Below are 17,989 nucleotides of genomic sequence, written 5' to 3' on the forward strand. Positions count from 1 at the left end.
TTTTTTTTCCATTGTGTGCTTTTGGATTCTTTGTCAAAAATTAGGTGTTCATAGGTGTGTGAATTTATGTCATAATCTTCAATTTGATTCCATTGGTCTACTGTCTTTTTTTATGCCAATTTTATATTTTCTCCTAATGTGTAATTTGCCATTTACAAGGCCTAGGCTAGCCTTGACCTTGCTGTTTTCCTGCCTCAACCTTCTGTCAGAGTACTGAGAATGCAGGTGTGCTCTATCATATCTGTATCAGAAATTCAGAAATTTTAAATTTTAATGGAGTCTGGCTTGCCATTTGTTTTTCTTTTTTGGAAATGCTTTTGGTTTCATACATAAAAAGTTATTGCCAAACTCAAAGTCACCTAGATCTTTTTCTTTTTCTGTGAGTTTTATATTTTTTAAAATTTTTTTCTGCCTGTTTTATAAAAGTTATTTACCTTTATTTTATGTGCATTGGCATCAGAGTCCATGAAGCTGGAGTTACAGACAGCTGTGAGCTGCCATGTGGGTGCTGGGAATTGAACCTGGGTCCTGGAAGCCAGTGCTCATAACTGCTGAGCCATCTCTCCAGGCCTTGAGTTTTATAGTTTTAAGTTTTCCATTTAAGATATAATCTATTTTTAGTTAATTTCCAGTGAAAATTTTATGGTCTGTGTCTAGGCTTCTTTGTTTGTTAGTTTTTGCATGTGCATGTCTAGTCATTCCAGCACCATTTGTTAGAAAGACGGTCCTCAGTAATTCTCTTTTACATTTCATCTTCTCTCTTGCACTCATATGAAAGTTAGTATCTTGTTTTAGTTACTGGCCTAGAAAGTATACAATCCTTTCTTAACTGCCCTCCATATTTATAATCTCTCTCGCTGACTTATTCTTTATGATAGTATTTTCTTATTTTCATGACTGTGGTGCTGGAGGCCAAACCAAGGGCGTTGTTCATGCTAGGCATGAATCCTCTACCAGTGCTCTACTCCATCCTCCTTGTTACTCCTTTTCTCTTATCCTTCCATGTAATTCATCTTCATCTATTTCTAACCTACTATTCGACGTATTTGTTTTATTTTCATTTTACTTATTATACATTTCACTTCAAGAAGTTTCCTTTTTTCAAACTTTTAAGAACCATGAAGTTCATTGATAGTCAAAAATGTTAAAACTGTTACAGCATAGAAATAACTAATTAGAATGCATACAACCTTGAATAATCACTATAATTGTTTCACTAGGTGCTTACTACTATTAATCTGCCTACTTGCATTTTTAATATAACTTTTACTTTTTTGAACTTTGAAAACATAGATGTTTTGTCACTAGTTTTATTATTCCAGTTTCTGAATCTTTGTAGCGAGCTGCGTGGTGTCACACCTGATGGAGATGTATGATCAACTCCTGAGATGGCTAAGGCCTGACCTATGCTATGATCACGCAGTGATTATCAGCTGCCTGAATATGCGTGAGCCTATGGGCAGTGCCCACCTGGCAGTTCGGGGTTGGCAGCCCATGCCTACTTAAGGGCTGGGAGAGGTTTGCCCGGGGAGAGAGGGGAAGAGAGAGAGAAGTGTAAAAAGTCCTGGAATAAAACTGCAGTGAGAAGCGCTCCGGTGATCGCGTCATCCTTGCGGGACGAGGGTGGCCGTGACAAATCTTGAATATCTGTTTCTGTTAGCTGTCATTTCTGCTGTTATTCTTTTATGGCGTCTGGTTTTATATGGTGCTTGGTTAATGTTTATAGCTCATCATTGTTGAAAATTTTTATGAAATATTTTGAAGCTGAAAATGAATATCCCTTAATAGGTTTGGGAGTAGTTATTCATAACTGTAGGTCTTTTGAGCCCTCTAGCCACCAGATTCTGTAATTTAGGACTGTAAACAAGCAAGTCTACTTGTATTATAGCTCAAGGAACATTTCCCCCTGTGTGTTGTGCTGTCTTCTACTCAGTGCCAAAGTAACCTTCTTTGTGGTCTTCTGGAATGGCTATGGGTAGGTACAAGTTTACTTCTGACTTAGTCTAACCATGTGATCTTGTGGAACTTGATATCTAGTTCCTGATTTACCAAGACCCGTCAAATTTTCAGTAAACATTTGTCTACATTCACAAATACCCACCAGCCAAAATTAGTTTTAATTCTCTGCTTACCTTTCTGTGCCTTCACTTTTCCTTAGGTTTGGTTTGATAAATGTGTTGCTACTTTTCCATTTGTCCTATTATTTTATTTAATATTTTTAGAAAAATTCTAAGCATATTATTCAACGTGTATGTTTTCAGAAGAAAAGTTATTTTGATATGGCTTATTCACTCTGGTTCTAGAAGCAAAACTATTTCTGTAGCCTTCTAAGACAATAGGTCTCTAATTTTTTTAGATTCCTTTCTTTTCTTAGTTGAGTACCCCTCAACTATTGTGACTATCAATGATATTAGTAAAATACGATACGGGCTTTTATAAAATCAACCCTATGTTTTTCTTTTCAGGCTAAAGAGGCAGTAACAGAAACTGAGCAACAGGATCCTACAAACATTTTCACTCAGTTTTATATATTCAAGATTGCAGTCATGGAGGGCAACTCTGACAGAGGTATAAATACTCTATGTATTAATGTGAACAATGAAAATCCCCAAAGAATAAAAATCCACAATAAGAAAATAGATATACTGTTTTGAAGATAACTGTGCTGAATAGGTATAATTACTTTTGCATAAAATTATACAACAATGCACAAAGAAACTGAGGGGTATGAGAAAGTAAAAAAAAAAAACACAGCTACCTATCTAGAGGATCTGAAATGGGAAAATATTGGACAAGAATTGGGGATAATTTTTATTACTGTTCTTGTTTATACTTTGCCATTTGAGCCAGCCTACTCAAAAGTTTTAAAAGTTATGGGAAGGGACAGTCTTAATAAAAATTTACATCAGTTAAGAATTGACCTAAAAACCAAAGTCTTTGGGTACCTTTTGACTCTGTTCACTAATGTTGTAAAACAATAATAAAAACCCCAATCTTTAAGTGGAATTATTCTTCACAAAGTGATAGTGATAGAATGGTATATACATGATGCATATCCCATCAGTGCTGTGTTCTCCCATTAACTCAAGCATAGTTTCTTAGCTGGTGTGTCAGCACACACATATGTATCTTTAATTAGTTATGTATATACATGTACTCATTTAAGGTTTTCAGCCTTTCTACCCTTGGGTAGTTGTGCAAATTCTGAAGCAGTCTGAACTGTAGACAAGTTGCCATTTATAAAGGAAATTGAGATGCTTATGCAAATAGATGGAGCAGAAACTATACCAATCTAATCACTAAACTATTTACAGTTACTGTGCACCAGAGATTCTGTTATTCATGCTAGAAAAAAGGTAATTTAATATATAATAAAAAGTGTTATATACCTCAAAAATAATAAAAAAGTAGTTAGAGTTAGCTCTGTATCAAGGCTAATATTTTTTTCATGTCTTTCTTTACTGTTTTCGGTAGAGACTTCTGGACATTTGTTGTACACACACACACACACACACACACACACACACACACACACACACATATATTTCTTACTGCTTTTCAAGATGGGGTCTCATTATGTAGCCCTGGCTGTCCTAGAACTCACTTTGTAGACCAGACTGGCCTTAAACTCACAGAGATCCACTTGCCTATGCCTCCCAAATACTGGGATTAAAGGCATGTTGATATAGTATATTAAGGGATAAAAGAACTTTAAATTTCTTGAGGCATTTTTATCAGTGAAATGTGAAAAGTTTCCTTATTAAACTTTTCCCTTTAACTTTATTTTAAATAGAGTTATTTCAAAACCTATTAAACTAAAAAATTATTTATGTGTGTGAGAATGTGTATATTTGTACATGATGCCACAGTATTTGGATTTTAAATAAAACCTTCATGGAGTTGGTCTCTCCCACCTTCATATGGGTTCTGGGATTGAACTCAGGTCAGCAGGCTTGTGAAGTAAGCACTTTTACCCACCAAGCCATTTTTACCATCCCTTTTAAATGTTTCTATTTAAGTAGTATATATTGATTATATAGAATAGTAAGTTTTATTATGACATTTCATATATGGATATGGTATATTTCAATCATATTCATATTTACCTCCTGTTACTCTTTATTGTCCTTCTGATCTCCCACTGATGCCCCTCCTTTTCCTCAACTAGTTCCCCTTCTCCATATGTTTTTTTGAAGACCTAATGAATTTCATTAGGGTTGTTTATGAAGCATGGGTAAAGGCTTATTTATAGGAGCATGAGCACCTTATCAGTGGTCACACCACAGAATAAAATACTCCCCTCCCCTATTAACCATTAAATGTGTTTAAATATTCAAGGAAGTGTAGAGCCCAAGATTTCTTCCCTTCTCCATGACAGGATGCTGACTGAGCCAAGCATATACACAAAGAACTACAGGCAACCAAGGAATGCTGAGAGCAGGAGACATAGTCTTCCCTAGAGAAGAGTGCACACTCATTGGTTATCCAGTCCCAAATGGTCAGCTCTGAAAACATACATACAAGTGACATACATTCTGTGCAGTCTATATGTGTGTAATTACATGTATACATATGCATGCAATAACAATTAATGAATAAAAGAGGTCTTAAATTTGAAAGAGAGCAAGGAAAGGTATAGGGAAGGGTTTGAAGGGAGGAAAAGGAAGGTAGAGACACATGACAGAGGGCTGAGCTCCAAAATATATAAAGAACACAAGAAGCTAAACATCTCTTAGTTAATTCTTCTAACAGTGAGAGCACGAGCTGTCCCTGGCACATATCTGGCTTTTGGTAACCTGTTCCCCATGCTGGATTACCTGGCCTGGCCTTGATGTAAGGGGAGGATCTTGGTCCTGCCTCAACTTGATGTACTATGCTTTGTGCAAGCCCATGGGAGGTCTGCCCCATTCTGAACAGAGATGGAGGAGGAGTTGATGGGGAGGGGAAAAAGGGGAAGGGGAGAGGATTGGAGGAGAAGAGGGAGTGGAAACTGGTTGGTATGTAAAATAAATGAAAAAATATATTATTTAAATAAAAATAATTGTGTATGAAATATTCAAATATTATAAATGAAATGATATTAAGAGTAAAATTTGTTGAAAATGTATGATAGAGAGACTCTCAAATTGAAATATTATACCTGTGTATAAAATAGTGACTCTCCAAAGTGGTATATAATACATGTAAGTAAATTGCCTTAGATTCTTTCATAAAAAAGAAAAGGAAGGGAGAAATGTTGTAGTTATAATCTCAACCATAAGAAATATACTTTAGTACTGTGAAATGGTCTTTTTGTCTTTTTTTAATTTTTGCTGATAATTTAATTTGGCTTGTATAAATACAGATAATCTAGCTCTATTTTGCCATGCATTTATGTGGAATGTCTTTTTCTACCTCATCACATTCAAACTATGTGTCCTTAAAAGGCTTTCTTGAAAAGTATCTTATAGATACAATATTTCCCTGGTTTTAATCCATTCACTCACTCTGTATGTTTTGATTACAGAATTAAGTCATTTACATTCAAGACAATTATTGATATCCAAAGTGTTAATTGCCACCATGGTGGCAGCCTGCCTCTGCCACCAAAGCAGTTATGTCATCATACCATGAGCTATGTGACATGTGCACCCCTTAAGAGTGCCTGTCAGGCACAGCTTACTTTCTTGCTTCTTCCTCTCGTTTCTTCACTGTCTCTGTCTGCCTGCCTCTCTCACATCCTCACTCCAACATGGCCTTTCATTCTTTGTCCTCCTCCCCCAATAAACATCTTGCACTAACTTTGTTGTGCACAGCGTCTTTGCTTAGTGGTATTCCTTGGCAGGGCCCGCCAAAAAACTTCACCTTTCCTTTTTCATCCTTCCACAAGGACTTATTGCCAATCCACTAATTCTTATTGTTTTATATATCTTTTGCTCCTTTCTACATGTTGTCTTTCTTTGTAATCAGGTGATATTCTATGGTTATCTACTTTGATTACTATATGTTATGTAATAATTATAGTTTGTTTTTGTGATTATCACAGGCTTATTTAAAACATAATAAATAGGCTGTTTTAAGCTGATAATTACTTTACTTTGGTCATACCATCCACCTGCTTCCCCATAGTTTATATTTTTGATCAACTTATATTTTATATTAAATATTCTTTAAAATTATTATAGATATCTTTTAATAATTTAATTTTAACCTTCATTCTAAAGCTATAGGTGAGTTACACACTTATCAAGATTATTTTGAATTTAACTGTATACTTTGATGGTTTAGTTTTGATCTTGCTAATCAATATACTTTTCCTTCAGTTCCTTTAATGTTTGTTTATCTGGGAATTTTCATTGCCCTTAATTTCCTTGCCTAGTATTCCTAGTTAGCAGTTTTTTCCATCTGTACTTTGGATCTGTCTTCTCAATTTTTCATGGCTGGTAATGTTTCTGCCAAGAAACATCAGTGCTGCTAGACTATCGGCACACCCTTTTATGTGCTGCCTCTTTTCAGCTTCTGCTTTCAAGATCTTCAGTCTTTGCTTTTGTATTATTTGATAATATCTTTGTTAAGTCTTGCTTGCATTAAATCTGCTTAGACAGTTGTCACCTTCCTCCAAAGTTTAGAGTCTAAATGGATACTTACATCTATTTTTAAATGTATTGTTTTAAAAATGTGTGGCAATCAGAGGAAAACTTGGAGTCAGTTCTCATCTTCAGCCGTGTGAGCTCCAGGGATCAAATTCAGGTCATCAGGTTTAGCAACAAGCATCTCACTAGCCCTGTTTCTCTGCATCCTTGATGTTTATTAAGCTTCTTTGAAATGTGTTATTTTGCATTATTAGTTGGGCAGTTTACAAATCTACACTTCTTTTTTAAAATATCTTATTATTACCCAGGCTGGTTTCAAACGCCTATGGACACGTGAGTTTCACACCTTGGTATTCAGAATGCTAGGACGACAGGTCTGTGTTTGCCGTTTGTATGACTCTCCAGTTCTTTTAGAGACTCTTACTTTATTTACTATTGGAGTGATGTATTCCATGATTGTGTTTGATCTTTGTGGCCTTGCATTGATGTCTGCATATTTGAGGAAGGAGGGAATTACTGTCTGTGGTTGTTGTCAAATCGCTTGATCTAGAAAGTCCTTTCATCAGTCAGTTCATTTGAAGATTTGGGGCAGGGTGATTGGTAAGCTTGTTGCTTATGTCCTTGGGCGTGTCTCAGATAGATCAGTGAAGCTTGTGTCTGGAAACAGGTTTAGATCTGGAGGTAAATCCATTGACTGGACCTAATGATTGGGTTCTCTCCTTCCACCATGTGGGTCCCAGGTATAAAGTCAGATCATCAGGGTTGTGGATGAAGGTCTTAACACATCTCACTAGCCCACTTTTGCATCTTATATTATGAAATTTTGTCATTGGATCTATAAATAATTTGGTTTATATCTTCATTGAATTGATTCATTTATCAGCTTGAAATATCCTATTCTAGGTAGTTGTTCTTTGTTCTGAAATCTTTTGTCTCCTTTTTGGATTATTAGGTATAACTTATATGTCACTTAATATCTTTTGTATCTACTTAATTTATAATTATCTACCTTTATGACAAATAATGTGATATAAGACCTCATTTCATTTTAATAGTGTTATAAATACCCCCAATTTTGGTGTTCCACAATGCATCCAGTCCATCTATCTATTAGTAATGGAATTTAGGCTCTAGGTTCCATATTTTATTCTTTTTATTTATTTATTTTTACTTAAATATTTTCACCTCCCATTTCCCTCCCCCTCCCTCCTTCCCCTGCCCCTCCCTCTCCAGTCCAAAGAGCAGTCAGGGTTCCCTGCCCTGTGGGAAGTTCAAGGTCCTCCATCCAGGTCAAATAGTACTAGATGAACATCTTGTATTTATTTGCTTTTGAAGCTAATTCTATAGATAAATTTACAAAAGTGTAGTTGCTCAGTTAGGCATTTTTCTAATATTCAAGTCTTTCTTGATGGCGTATTAATTCATATGACTTAATAATTTTATATTTCTAAAAATATGACTATCTTAAGGTGATTCAAAATCCATTATGATATAATTAACCATAAGTATGTATTATCCTTGATGAAAATATCTCACATTCTTATTGTTTATTTCAGCTTTACAGGTGGTCCGTACTTTAGAGAAATTATTAACAGATGAAGAACTGGATGATGATGGTCTATTTGAAAGTGAAGTTTCACCTACCAAAATCCTAAGTTTGGCTATACAGTTTGCTCTAGAGGTAATTCATATTTATCCACTATTATACTCTTTTTTTAAAAAAAGAATTCATCACCATCAGCTTGGCATAGGAGAGTCCTTCTTTTACTGTTTTGTCTCATATTTTCATACCATGATTCTTATATAATAGTCTTGTTTTTATCTTATTTATCTTATTTTGAGGTAACAGATTTGTGTTTAAAACAAACAAAAATAAACACATCAAACACTAATTTTAAAAGAACCCCTAGGATCAGTGAGATGGCTCAGTGGGTAAAGACACTTGTCAGAAGCCTGGTGATCTGAGTTCAATCCCCTGAACCCACATAAAGGTGGAAGGAGAGAACCAGCTTCACAAAGTTGTTCTCTAACCTCCACATGTGTCCTACACACACACACACACACACACACACACACACACACACAGTGGCTATGATGATAATGATGATGAATATGATGATAGTGATAGGAAAGATATTTAAAAATCAAAGAAACTTCAGATTTTAAAATGTTGTTTCAGGGGCAGAGAATGTCGCTTATGGTAGAGCATTTGCCTAGCATGCACTAAGCCCTGTTTGTATCCTCAGCTCTATGAAAAGCTAGGGTGGGAGTATATCATGACATGCAAATAAATATGTATCTACTTAGAAATTTATATCTATCATCAATTTAAATGAATATATTTTAAACACTTGTGATCTTTCTTTCTTCCTTGGGAGGGATGTTCTCATGATACAACTCTGGCTGGCCTAGAGCTTAGTATGTAGGTAGACTAGGCTGGCTTTGAACTTATAGAGATCTACCTGTCTCTGCCTCCAAAGTACTGGGATTAAAGACCTTTGCTACTGCTATGACTAACCTGTGTCTTTTATAACAATAAAACATTATTGTTTTATAACAATAAAACATTAATTTTTGTTTAATAATATATCTATTTTTATTTGCAAAACTTTGGTCTTAATGAGATACAGAATGAGAAAAGATGCCATACCAGCTTTGGAACTCTTGGCCTGAATGGAATATTGGACCCGCCTTTTAATAAATGCCTAACTTAAAATAAATCTTAATACCACCATTAGCAAATAAAGGTATTGCTTCAAAGACTTTTGTAAAAATTAACTAAGATTATTGAAAATGTGATTTATAAACTATGACTCTTTAAAAAGATTTAATTTTTTATTTTCTGTATAATGAGTATTTTGCCTGTGTGTATATACATATACTACCTATGTGTCTGGTGCCCTAGGTACTGGAGTTGCAGATGGCTGAGAACTGTCATATGTGTGCTGAGAATTGAACTTAGGTCCTCTGGAAGAGCAGCCAAATGCTCCTAACTGCTGATCCATCTCTTTGGCACCCTAAGCTACGACTCTTGGTCTTACTTAAACTACTTCAGTTTCTGATTCTTTTGCTTAGATGAAAACCAAATTTATGCTTGGAACTTAATTTCTACAATTCTCTACTACTTGTCTGTTTTTTATGTCAAATGTAAAATTTTAATATATTTAGTGTGTGTGTGCGCGCGCACGTGCGTGCATGAGTTCATATACACCACGCAGGAGCCTGTGAAGGCCAGAAAATGGAATCAGTTGCCCTAGAACTGAAGTTACAGGCAAGCTTTGAGCCACCATGTGGGTGCTGGTAACTTAATTTGGGTTCACTACAAGAGCAGTGATTGTTCTTAAACATGGAGCCATCTCTTTAGCCCTCAACTTACATAATTTTTCATTCTTCTCTCATGTATTACATTCTGACCTCAATTTCCCTACTTGCACTCCTCCTAGTTCCCCTACCTCTTCTCTTCCCCCAGATCTACTCCTCTTCCATTTATCTTCAGAAAAGAGTAGGGCTCCCAGGGATATCAAGCAAACACAGTATAGCATGCTACAATAAGACTAGTCACAAACCCTCACATCAAGGCTGGAGGAGACCCCTCAATAAGAGGAAAAGGGTCCCAAGAGCAGTCAAAAAGTCAGATTCACCCTCCACTCCCACTGTTAGGGGTCCCACAAGAACACCAAGCTACACAATCATGACACATATACAGAGGACGTAGCTCAGACCCATACAGACACCCTGATTTTCCTTTTCCTCTCTCTTCCTCTTTCTTTCCATCCTATACAAATGCACCCCATGTCAATGTCAAATAATTTTCTTCCTTTAGAAATTATGTTACCTTGTTCATTAGTATCCAAATCTATGGTTGAAATTGTATTTAGTGACAATTTTGGGTAAGTTGTTGGTCTAGAATCTAGAAATAGAGTCCTCAAGATAGTTTGAATGAACAAAACATACATTAGCATTAATGGACAGTACATAGAACAAAAATCAAATAACTAATATGCATGTTAAGAGTCACTGAAATTCACAGGAAGAAGGGAGGCACTGAAACTGGAATTGAATTTGGAAATCTCTACAATAGAGGGAAAACGTAAGTTGAGCTTTGAAAAAAAAGGTAGCATTTAGATATGTAAGAAAATAGTTTAAATGATTAGATGATGTGAGTAAAATATAAAAAAGTAATATGATTGGCTTGGCTCATGAGACAGTGTATATGGTTGGAATAATAAAATATTTATTTCTCCACAATTTTTAAACTTGTACCTAATATAGTGACTTGTATGTTAAAACAATGCTATACTGAGCAAGGTATAATCCCAGTCATCCAACTGTCAGCCACATTCAGAAGGACTAGTTTGGTTCTCTGTTGTTCCTTCCCAGTCCAGCTGGAGTTGGTGAGCTCCCATTAGTTCAGGTAAACTGTTTCAGTGGATGAACTCTTCATGGTCTTGACCTCTTTGTTCATATTCTCATTCCTTCAACTCTTCAACTGGACCTTGGGAGCTCAGTCCAGTGCTTTGGTGTGGGACTCTGCCTTTGTTTCCATCTGTTGTTGGTCAAAGATTCTATTGTGATATTTAAGATAATCATCAGTCTGAATACAGGGCAAGGCCAGTTCAGGGTAAGACCCTCTCCTTTATTGCTTCAGGTCTTAGCTGGGGTCATTCTTGTGGATTCCTGGGAATTTTTCTAGAGCCAGGTTTCTTGCTAACTCCATAATGGCTCCCTCAATCAAGATATCTCCTTTTTTGCTCTCATATCTGTCCTTCCTCCATCTCAACTATCCCATTATACCTTGCTCAGCCTAGATGTAGTAGGGAGGGCCTTGAACCTTCCACAAAGCAAAGTGCTTTACCTTCTCTTAGGATTAGAGGGGGTGGGATATACAGGATGAAGTTGAATTGATATCTGTGGCCTGATTATACAATAGCTATTTTCTAAACAACAAGAAAACTTTGTTGGTAGTTTATATAAAAAGCAACCCTTTGAGGCCAGGTGTGCTGTCATATCCTGTAGACAAGAAGATAAGGATTTCGAGACCAGCCTTTGACTACAGTGAAGACCTAATCTCAGAAGACACCAAACCCAAACAACAAACAGAATCACAAGCAGTGCTTCGAGAAAGTGTTTCTGGCTGTTTCTTGGGGAGCTGAATAGGGAAAAATTAGAGGCAGAATAGAAGACAATGATAATCCAATCTTAGGATAAAAGGCTAGATAAGGTAAAACACCACTTTCTCTTTTAAAATAAGCTACCTTATCCATCAAACTGTAATAGTTTCATTTCCTGTTGCTGTGATAAAAATACCTTGACAAAAGTGATTTAAGATAGAAAAAATTTATTTGGCTGACAGTTCGGGGGGGGTTAAAGTCCATCACGCTGGGGAAGGAGTGGTGGTAGAAGCATGAGACCAGCCAGTCTTACTGCATCAGTGGACCAGAAACGATATGGTGTAAAGTGTGGCTGGGCCATAAAATCTCAGGGCTTGCCCCCACTGATACATTTCCTCTATTAAGGCTTCACCTTCTGAAGTTTTTGACCTTTCCATACAACACCATTGTCTGAGGGTTTCTATTAGTGTGAAGAGATATCATGAACATGACAACTTTTATAAAGAAAAACATTTAACTGAGGCTGGCTTACAGTATCAGAGGTGTACTCCATTATCGTGGTGGGAAGCATGGCAGCACACAGGTAGACATGGTGCTGGAGAAGGAGCTGAGAGTTCTACATCTTGATCTGCAGGCAACACAAAGTGAACTGTGAGCCACACTGGCTGTAGCTTGAATGTATATGGGACCTCAGAGCCTGCCTCCACAATGAGACACTTATTCCAAAAGGTTCACACTCCAGCAAGGCCACATCTTTTAATAGTGCCACTTCCTACGGTCCAAGCATTCAAACACACAAGTCTATGGGGACCATTTCTATTCAAACCACTATAACCACCAACTGGAAACTAAGTATTCAAGTATATGAGCCTATGGGAGACATTTTACATTCAAACCACAATACTAGTCATTCGTAAAATACCCTCCAAAGTGATATAGCATGCATATTCTAGTTTGTAAAACCCAAGGAACCCTAGAAGAGAACCTCCATAGATTCATACTACAACCTCTCTGCACATTGTAGTGATATTTTTGTTTATGTTTTAACAAATGAAGCTTGCCTGAAGATCAGAGTGCAGAGCTAAGCCACTAGAGGCCAGGGAGTGGTGGCTCACACCTTTAATCCCAGTATTTGGAAGACAGAGGCAGAGGGATCTCTGTTAGTTCAAGGCCACCTAGGGCTACACAAGATTGAATCTGCCTAAAAGAGAAACAGAGCTCACACAAAGGTGATTTCAGCACTTGGGATCCCATGCCTCTAATTCCAGTACTAGGGAGGTGGAGATAGGAGTGATATGGCTGGGTGGAGAGAGGAATATAAGGTGGGAAGGAGACAGGAGCTCAGTGCAACCTGAGGTTCAGTGGAGAAAGTTGCAGTCTGAGGTTTGGTGGAGACAGATGGAGTCTGGAGATGCATTCTGAGGATAGGATCACCTCTTTGGTTAGAGCATTGGTAGAGGTAAAAGAACTGTTTAGTGGCTGGCCTGTCTGCTTCACTGATCTTCAGCATTCACCTCTATATCTGACTCTGGGTTCTAATTATTAAGAACAACTAGAAGTCATGCTACAGCACTTGCCAGGCATCTTATATTCTACCTTCTCAACCGTTGTTGTGGGTGAACTATTCACATTTCTGCCTAAAGGCAGTCTCTCAACTTAAGCACTTGCTTCTGAAATCACCTATTGTTGCCTTTGCATTCCCTTTTACTGAGTTATTCTCATAGCTTATAAATATACTCTTGTCCTATTCAAATGAACAGAACGTAAACAAAAAGAACTGTCTTAACCATTTTCTTATCAAATACTGCCCAGCTTATTTTCTTTCTTTGGTAACAAAACTCCTCTGAAATGTTGTCTATACTTATTATTCCTCCATATCTCCTGAGTTTTTGTTCTGTCAAGCTTTTGTCAGAAAGTCAGCTTTTGTTAAGGTGACCTCTGTCTAGTATATTGCAATGGTTAAATCTTAGTTCTTATCATATTTTACCTATTAGCTATAGTCAAAACAGTTAACCATTCTTTGAAACACAATTGGTTTCTAGTACTTCTTGTTTTATTCTTACCTTATCAGTTGCTCTTTTTACTCTCTTTTTGATAGATTTTTTTTTTCATTTCTCTTAAACTTGCTGTCAAATAATGGCATTGGGAGATATGTATAGGAGATTTGAGAAGACAGGATAAGGTATGAATTAATTATTCATAAAAGCAGGAAATAAATGATTAAAGAAGTGTCAAGTGCTTGCTAATAGGATTAAGACTCAGTTGATGATGCTCAGAAATAAAGCAAATAGCTGGATGGTGGTGGCACACGCCTTTAATCCCAGCATTCAAGAGACAGAGGCAAGCAGATCTCTATGAGTTTGAGGCCAGCCTGGTTTACAGAGCGAGTTCCAGGACAGCCACAGCAGTTACACAGAGAAACCCTGTCTTGCAAAACCAAAAAAAGAAAAAAGAAAAGAAAGGAAAAGAAAGAAAAAAGCAAATGGTTGTGTAATTTTAAACAACTTCTGAATTCTGCTGAATGAATGAAAGAACAAAAGTCAATGCAAAGTTTGGCTTAACAAGACTTCAGTTTTTGTAAAATAAATTTAATGAATGAAAACTATCAGTAAAATTGGAGTAATTATAGTGAATACTTCTAGAATTTTAAGTGGGTGTATCAGAAGACATTAAGGGAATGAGATGCAGGGAAAAGTTGGAAGCATCAATGAGTTGGAGGTTTTACTGCAGGATTGCTGGAATCAGAGTAATAAAGAGAATGCATAGATAGGTAAGAGAGTGGTCAGAAAATGAAATTATTCTCAATACCAGGAAATGGAAGGAGCCTAGATGTCCATCAATCAGTGAACTGATAATGAAATTGTAGTACATATATACAATGTAATTTTATTCAAATTAATATGAAATTTCAGGAAATTGGAACTGAAAAAAATTATACTGTGTGAGGATATCCAGACCCAAATAGATAAGCACATGTTCTCTCTCATATGCAAGCCTTAGCTTAGAATTCTTCGACTGATATGTTTAAGTTGGAGTGTCATGGAGGTCAGGAAGCTAGAAAGAGATCATTAAATGTGGAGTGGAAAAAGAAACCTTAAGGAAGGAGGCTAGAAGAACATTTGATATGAAAGTGGAGAAGGGGAAAACTTGGGGTGGAAAGATTTAAATTGGAGCAGATATCAGGAAATGGGGGAAACAAGATGGGAAGAGTTAACTAAAACTAAGGATAGATGAGAAAGCCCTGTGCAAACCTACCATTTTGTAAGTCAGTTAAAAAGATTAGAGTCCTCTTGCATGGGTGGATAATGCTCCTTCCAGAAGCCAAAGGTTACTAGATGAGAACTCCAGTACCAGGTCTGGGATACCCTCCTATGAGCTGTTGGTAAAGGAGGCTACAGATGCCACTAAAACAACATCCTTGTTTGCCCACCAGAATTATATCATAAGACCCTATTACTAAAGACACCAGAATTCAAGTGGAATAAGCTGGAATTTTCCTCCATGTTGGGTAGCAAGCTGCTGGGAAAGTCGTTAGCAGTCCTATCTATCTGTGGACCCTACGAACTATGACAATGACCTGCCTGCCAAGATACACTTACTGGTACAATAGTGGCATGACTATTATGGGGGTAACAAAGTGTTTTCTGATTGGATTTGAGGCTCACACCACAAATGGAAACTCATACCTTATATTAGAAACCTGGTCAAGAGCCTGTGGCTGAGGAGGTCATAGGCGCTAGGAGAAAACCAACTACTGTTGTTTTGCTAAAGTGGATATGGTATCAAACAGCCTTCTTAATATCCACGTCTATATGTTGTTCTCAGTCTTTATCATAAGAGTCTTTTCACAGTGGATGTAAGGTAACATAGAAACTCAACTGGTCAAAGTGCAGAGAATACGTGACTGTAGAGTACTAGGTCCTAAGTGAATCATATGATTATCCCCTTCGAGATTCAGGGAACATTGCAGAAGAGAATGAAAGGAATATAAGAGTCAGAGTTTGGGAAGGGATCCTACAAAACAATGTGTTCTAGACACAGCTATTACATATATGAACTCTGTTGTTAAATGTACAAGATTAGACCTCTCACTGTTTCATCATACTTGACAGAGAGGATTGTAAGGCTTCCACCCCTCGGTAAAGGACTGTGAGCAGATAATCCAGTAGTTGCTAGATATGGTCATGTAATTTCTTCGGTGATAAAGCCATTGATACATTGCCTATGTTCCAGTAAAAACTCCATACACACTCATGCTCATGCAGGCGACTACAGTTAAACTCAGTGGGTCGGAAAAAAAAGATACCAGAATTGGAGTGGGGGACTTGTTGGGAAGAAGAAAGGTTTCATTGAGGAGGGTTGTGTGTGTGTGTTTGTGTGTGGGCGTGTGTGTGTGTGTGTGTGTGTGTGTGAGAGAGAGAGAGAGAGAGAGAGAGAGAGAGAGAGAGAGAGAGAGAGAAATGGTGGGTAAAAACAGAACTCACATGTATGATATTGTCAAATTTTAAATGTCATACTTGAAAAGCTCGGATGAAGAACAAGGGTAAGACAATAAAGTAACTGGGGCTCAAAACTTGAAGCACCTATTCAGGGTCTTACAGGCATAGGCTTGCTACTTAGAGTATTCTGAGAGTAAGTGGAGTACCTTCTTAAATGGTGCACTCTGAAGTATTTCACTTGTTGACCCAAATCCTCATGGGTCCACGCTTCCTAAGAATAGATTCATATATATATCATCTGCATTCTCATAGAACATAGTACCTACATGGGCTATTGACTCTGGTTCTCTATTATTTCAGCTAGGACTATAGAAACACATTTCTCCTCACAGTTTCCATGGTGTAAGATATCAAGAACTTAGCAATTCATGGAAAGATTTTGTCACCGATTTTTCATTCATAAAATTCACTACCTTCTGATGAGAGAAGATTGTTCAGGTTCTTAAATATAGCTTTCAGAAATTCTCTACCTAGACAAGAGTTCAAGACTATATCTACTGCATGTTCTGACTGGTGGTAATATATCAAACACTGAGATAGCATTGGAATTGTAAATTGTTCTGTCATAGCACACAATTTACCCAGCCGTACACTGTAGAATTCTCTTTTTTCTTTTTAATCTTATTTATCAATTTAATTTTTTACAGATATGCTTTGTGGTAAACATATCCCCCCACTTCCCTGTTTCTTTTTCTCCCTCTTCTTTTTCATTTGCTTCATTTATTCCCCTTCATTTATTTGCCTTTATTCACATCTAATGTTGTTTTATAGGCATATTCATGGTTTTATGTGACTAAATAAAATCTAGGAACCACAAATGAGAGAAAACATATTAATAGTTGTCTTTCTGAGGTGGGCCAAACTTATCTCCAGTTTCATTTATTTCCTTGATAATAACATAGCTTCATTCTTCTTTATGTTGAAAAAATTCCCTTGTGTAATACACACCCTTTCTTATTTGTTATTCTGTTATTAGAGACGTAGTTTGACTCTATTACTTAGCTATGAACAGTGTTGTAATAAACATGGATGCACAAGTATCTCTGTAATATGTTGACTTGGAGTCTTCCAGACAAATATCTATAGGGTAGATCTAGTTTTCTATATCCAAAGTAGCTGAACTATTTAACATCTTTTCAATTCATCAACAGATTGTGCTGACTATGCTTTTCAAATGACCCAGAATCTGACTACTTCTTCTAGTCCTCATTATTGCTACCTGATCTCTGCCACCTTTCCTCACCCAGTTTTTTTTGTATTTTATTTATTTATTTTTGCAAGAGCCTCTTTATTTTAACTCTACTTAGGATCTGGAGTGATCCTGTTAAATTATGGGAGTTATTGTTACTCTTCTGTCCACAGCTCTTTTATGAAAAAAACCAAAGCCTCACCTACAGACCCCATAATCTGACTTATTTTCTTTAATAATAAAATAAAAGAGAAAACAAAAAAACTAATACATCAGAATTGAACAAAACAAAGAAACAGAAGGAAAAGAACCTAAGAGACGGCACAAGAAACAGAGACCTACTCATTTGTACATTCAAAACTCCCATAAAAACACTAAACTGGAAGCCATAATAAATACTTGGAGGAACTGATACAGACCTGTGCAGGCCCTGTGTATGCTGCCTTAGACTCTCTGAGTTCATATGTGCATCAATCCTGTTGATTTAGAGGGCCTTGTTTTCTTGGTGTCCTCCATTCCCTCTGACTCTTACATTCTTCCTGCCTCCTCTTCCACATGGTTTTCTGAGCCATGAAGGGAGGCATTTGGTAGAGACATCCCTTTATTATTACTATTATT

The 17,989-nt window shown here is 36.8% G+C and overlaps 1 protein-coding gene across 1 annotated transcript in view; it reads left to right on the forward strand.

Moving 5' to 3' along the window:
- Positions 1–17,989, forward strand: part of Tex11 (testis expressed 11) — a 278,018-nt gene that overhangs the window by 154,003 nt on the left and 106,026 nt on the right. The window contains exons 18-19 of the mRNA XM_005358598.2: positions 2,466–2,568; positions 8,129–8,253. Of these exons, the coding sequence (XP_005358655.1) occupies positions 2,466–2,568; positions 8,129–8,253 (228 nt within the window). The remainder of the gene's footprint in view (positions 1–2,465; positions 2,569–8,128; positions 8,254–17,989) is intronic.

The sequence above is a fragment of the Microtus ochrogaster genome, chromosome X (genome assembly GCF_000317375.1).
Source record: "Microtus ochrogaster isolate Prairie Vole_2 chromosome X, MicOch1.0, whole genome shotgun sequence".
In the NCBI taxonomy this organism is placed as follows: Eukaryota; Metazoa; Chordata; class Mammalia; order Rodentia; family Cricetidae; genus Microtus; species Microtus ochrogaster.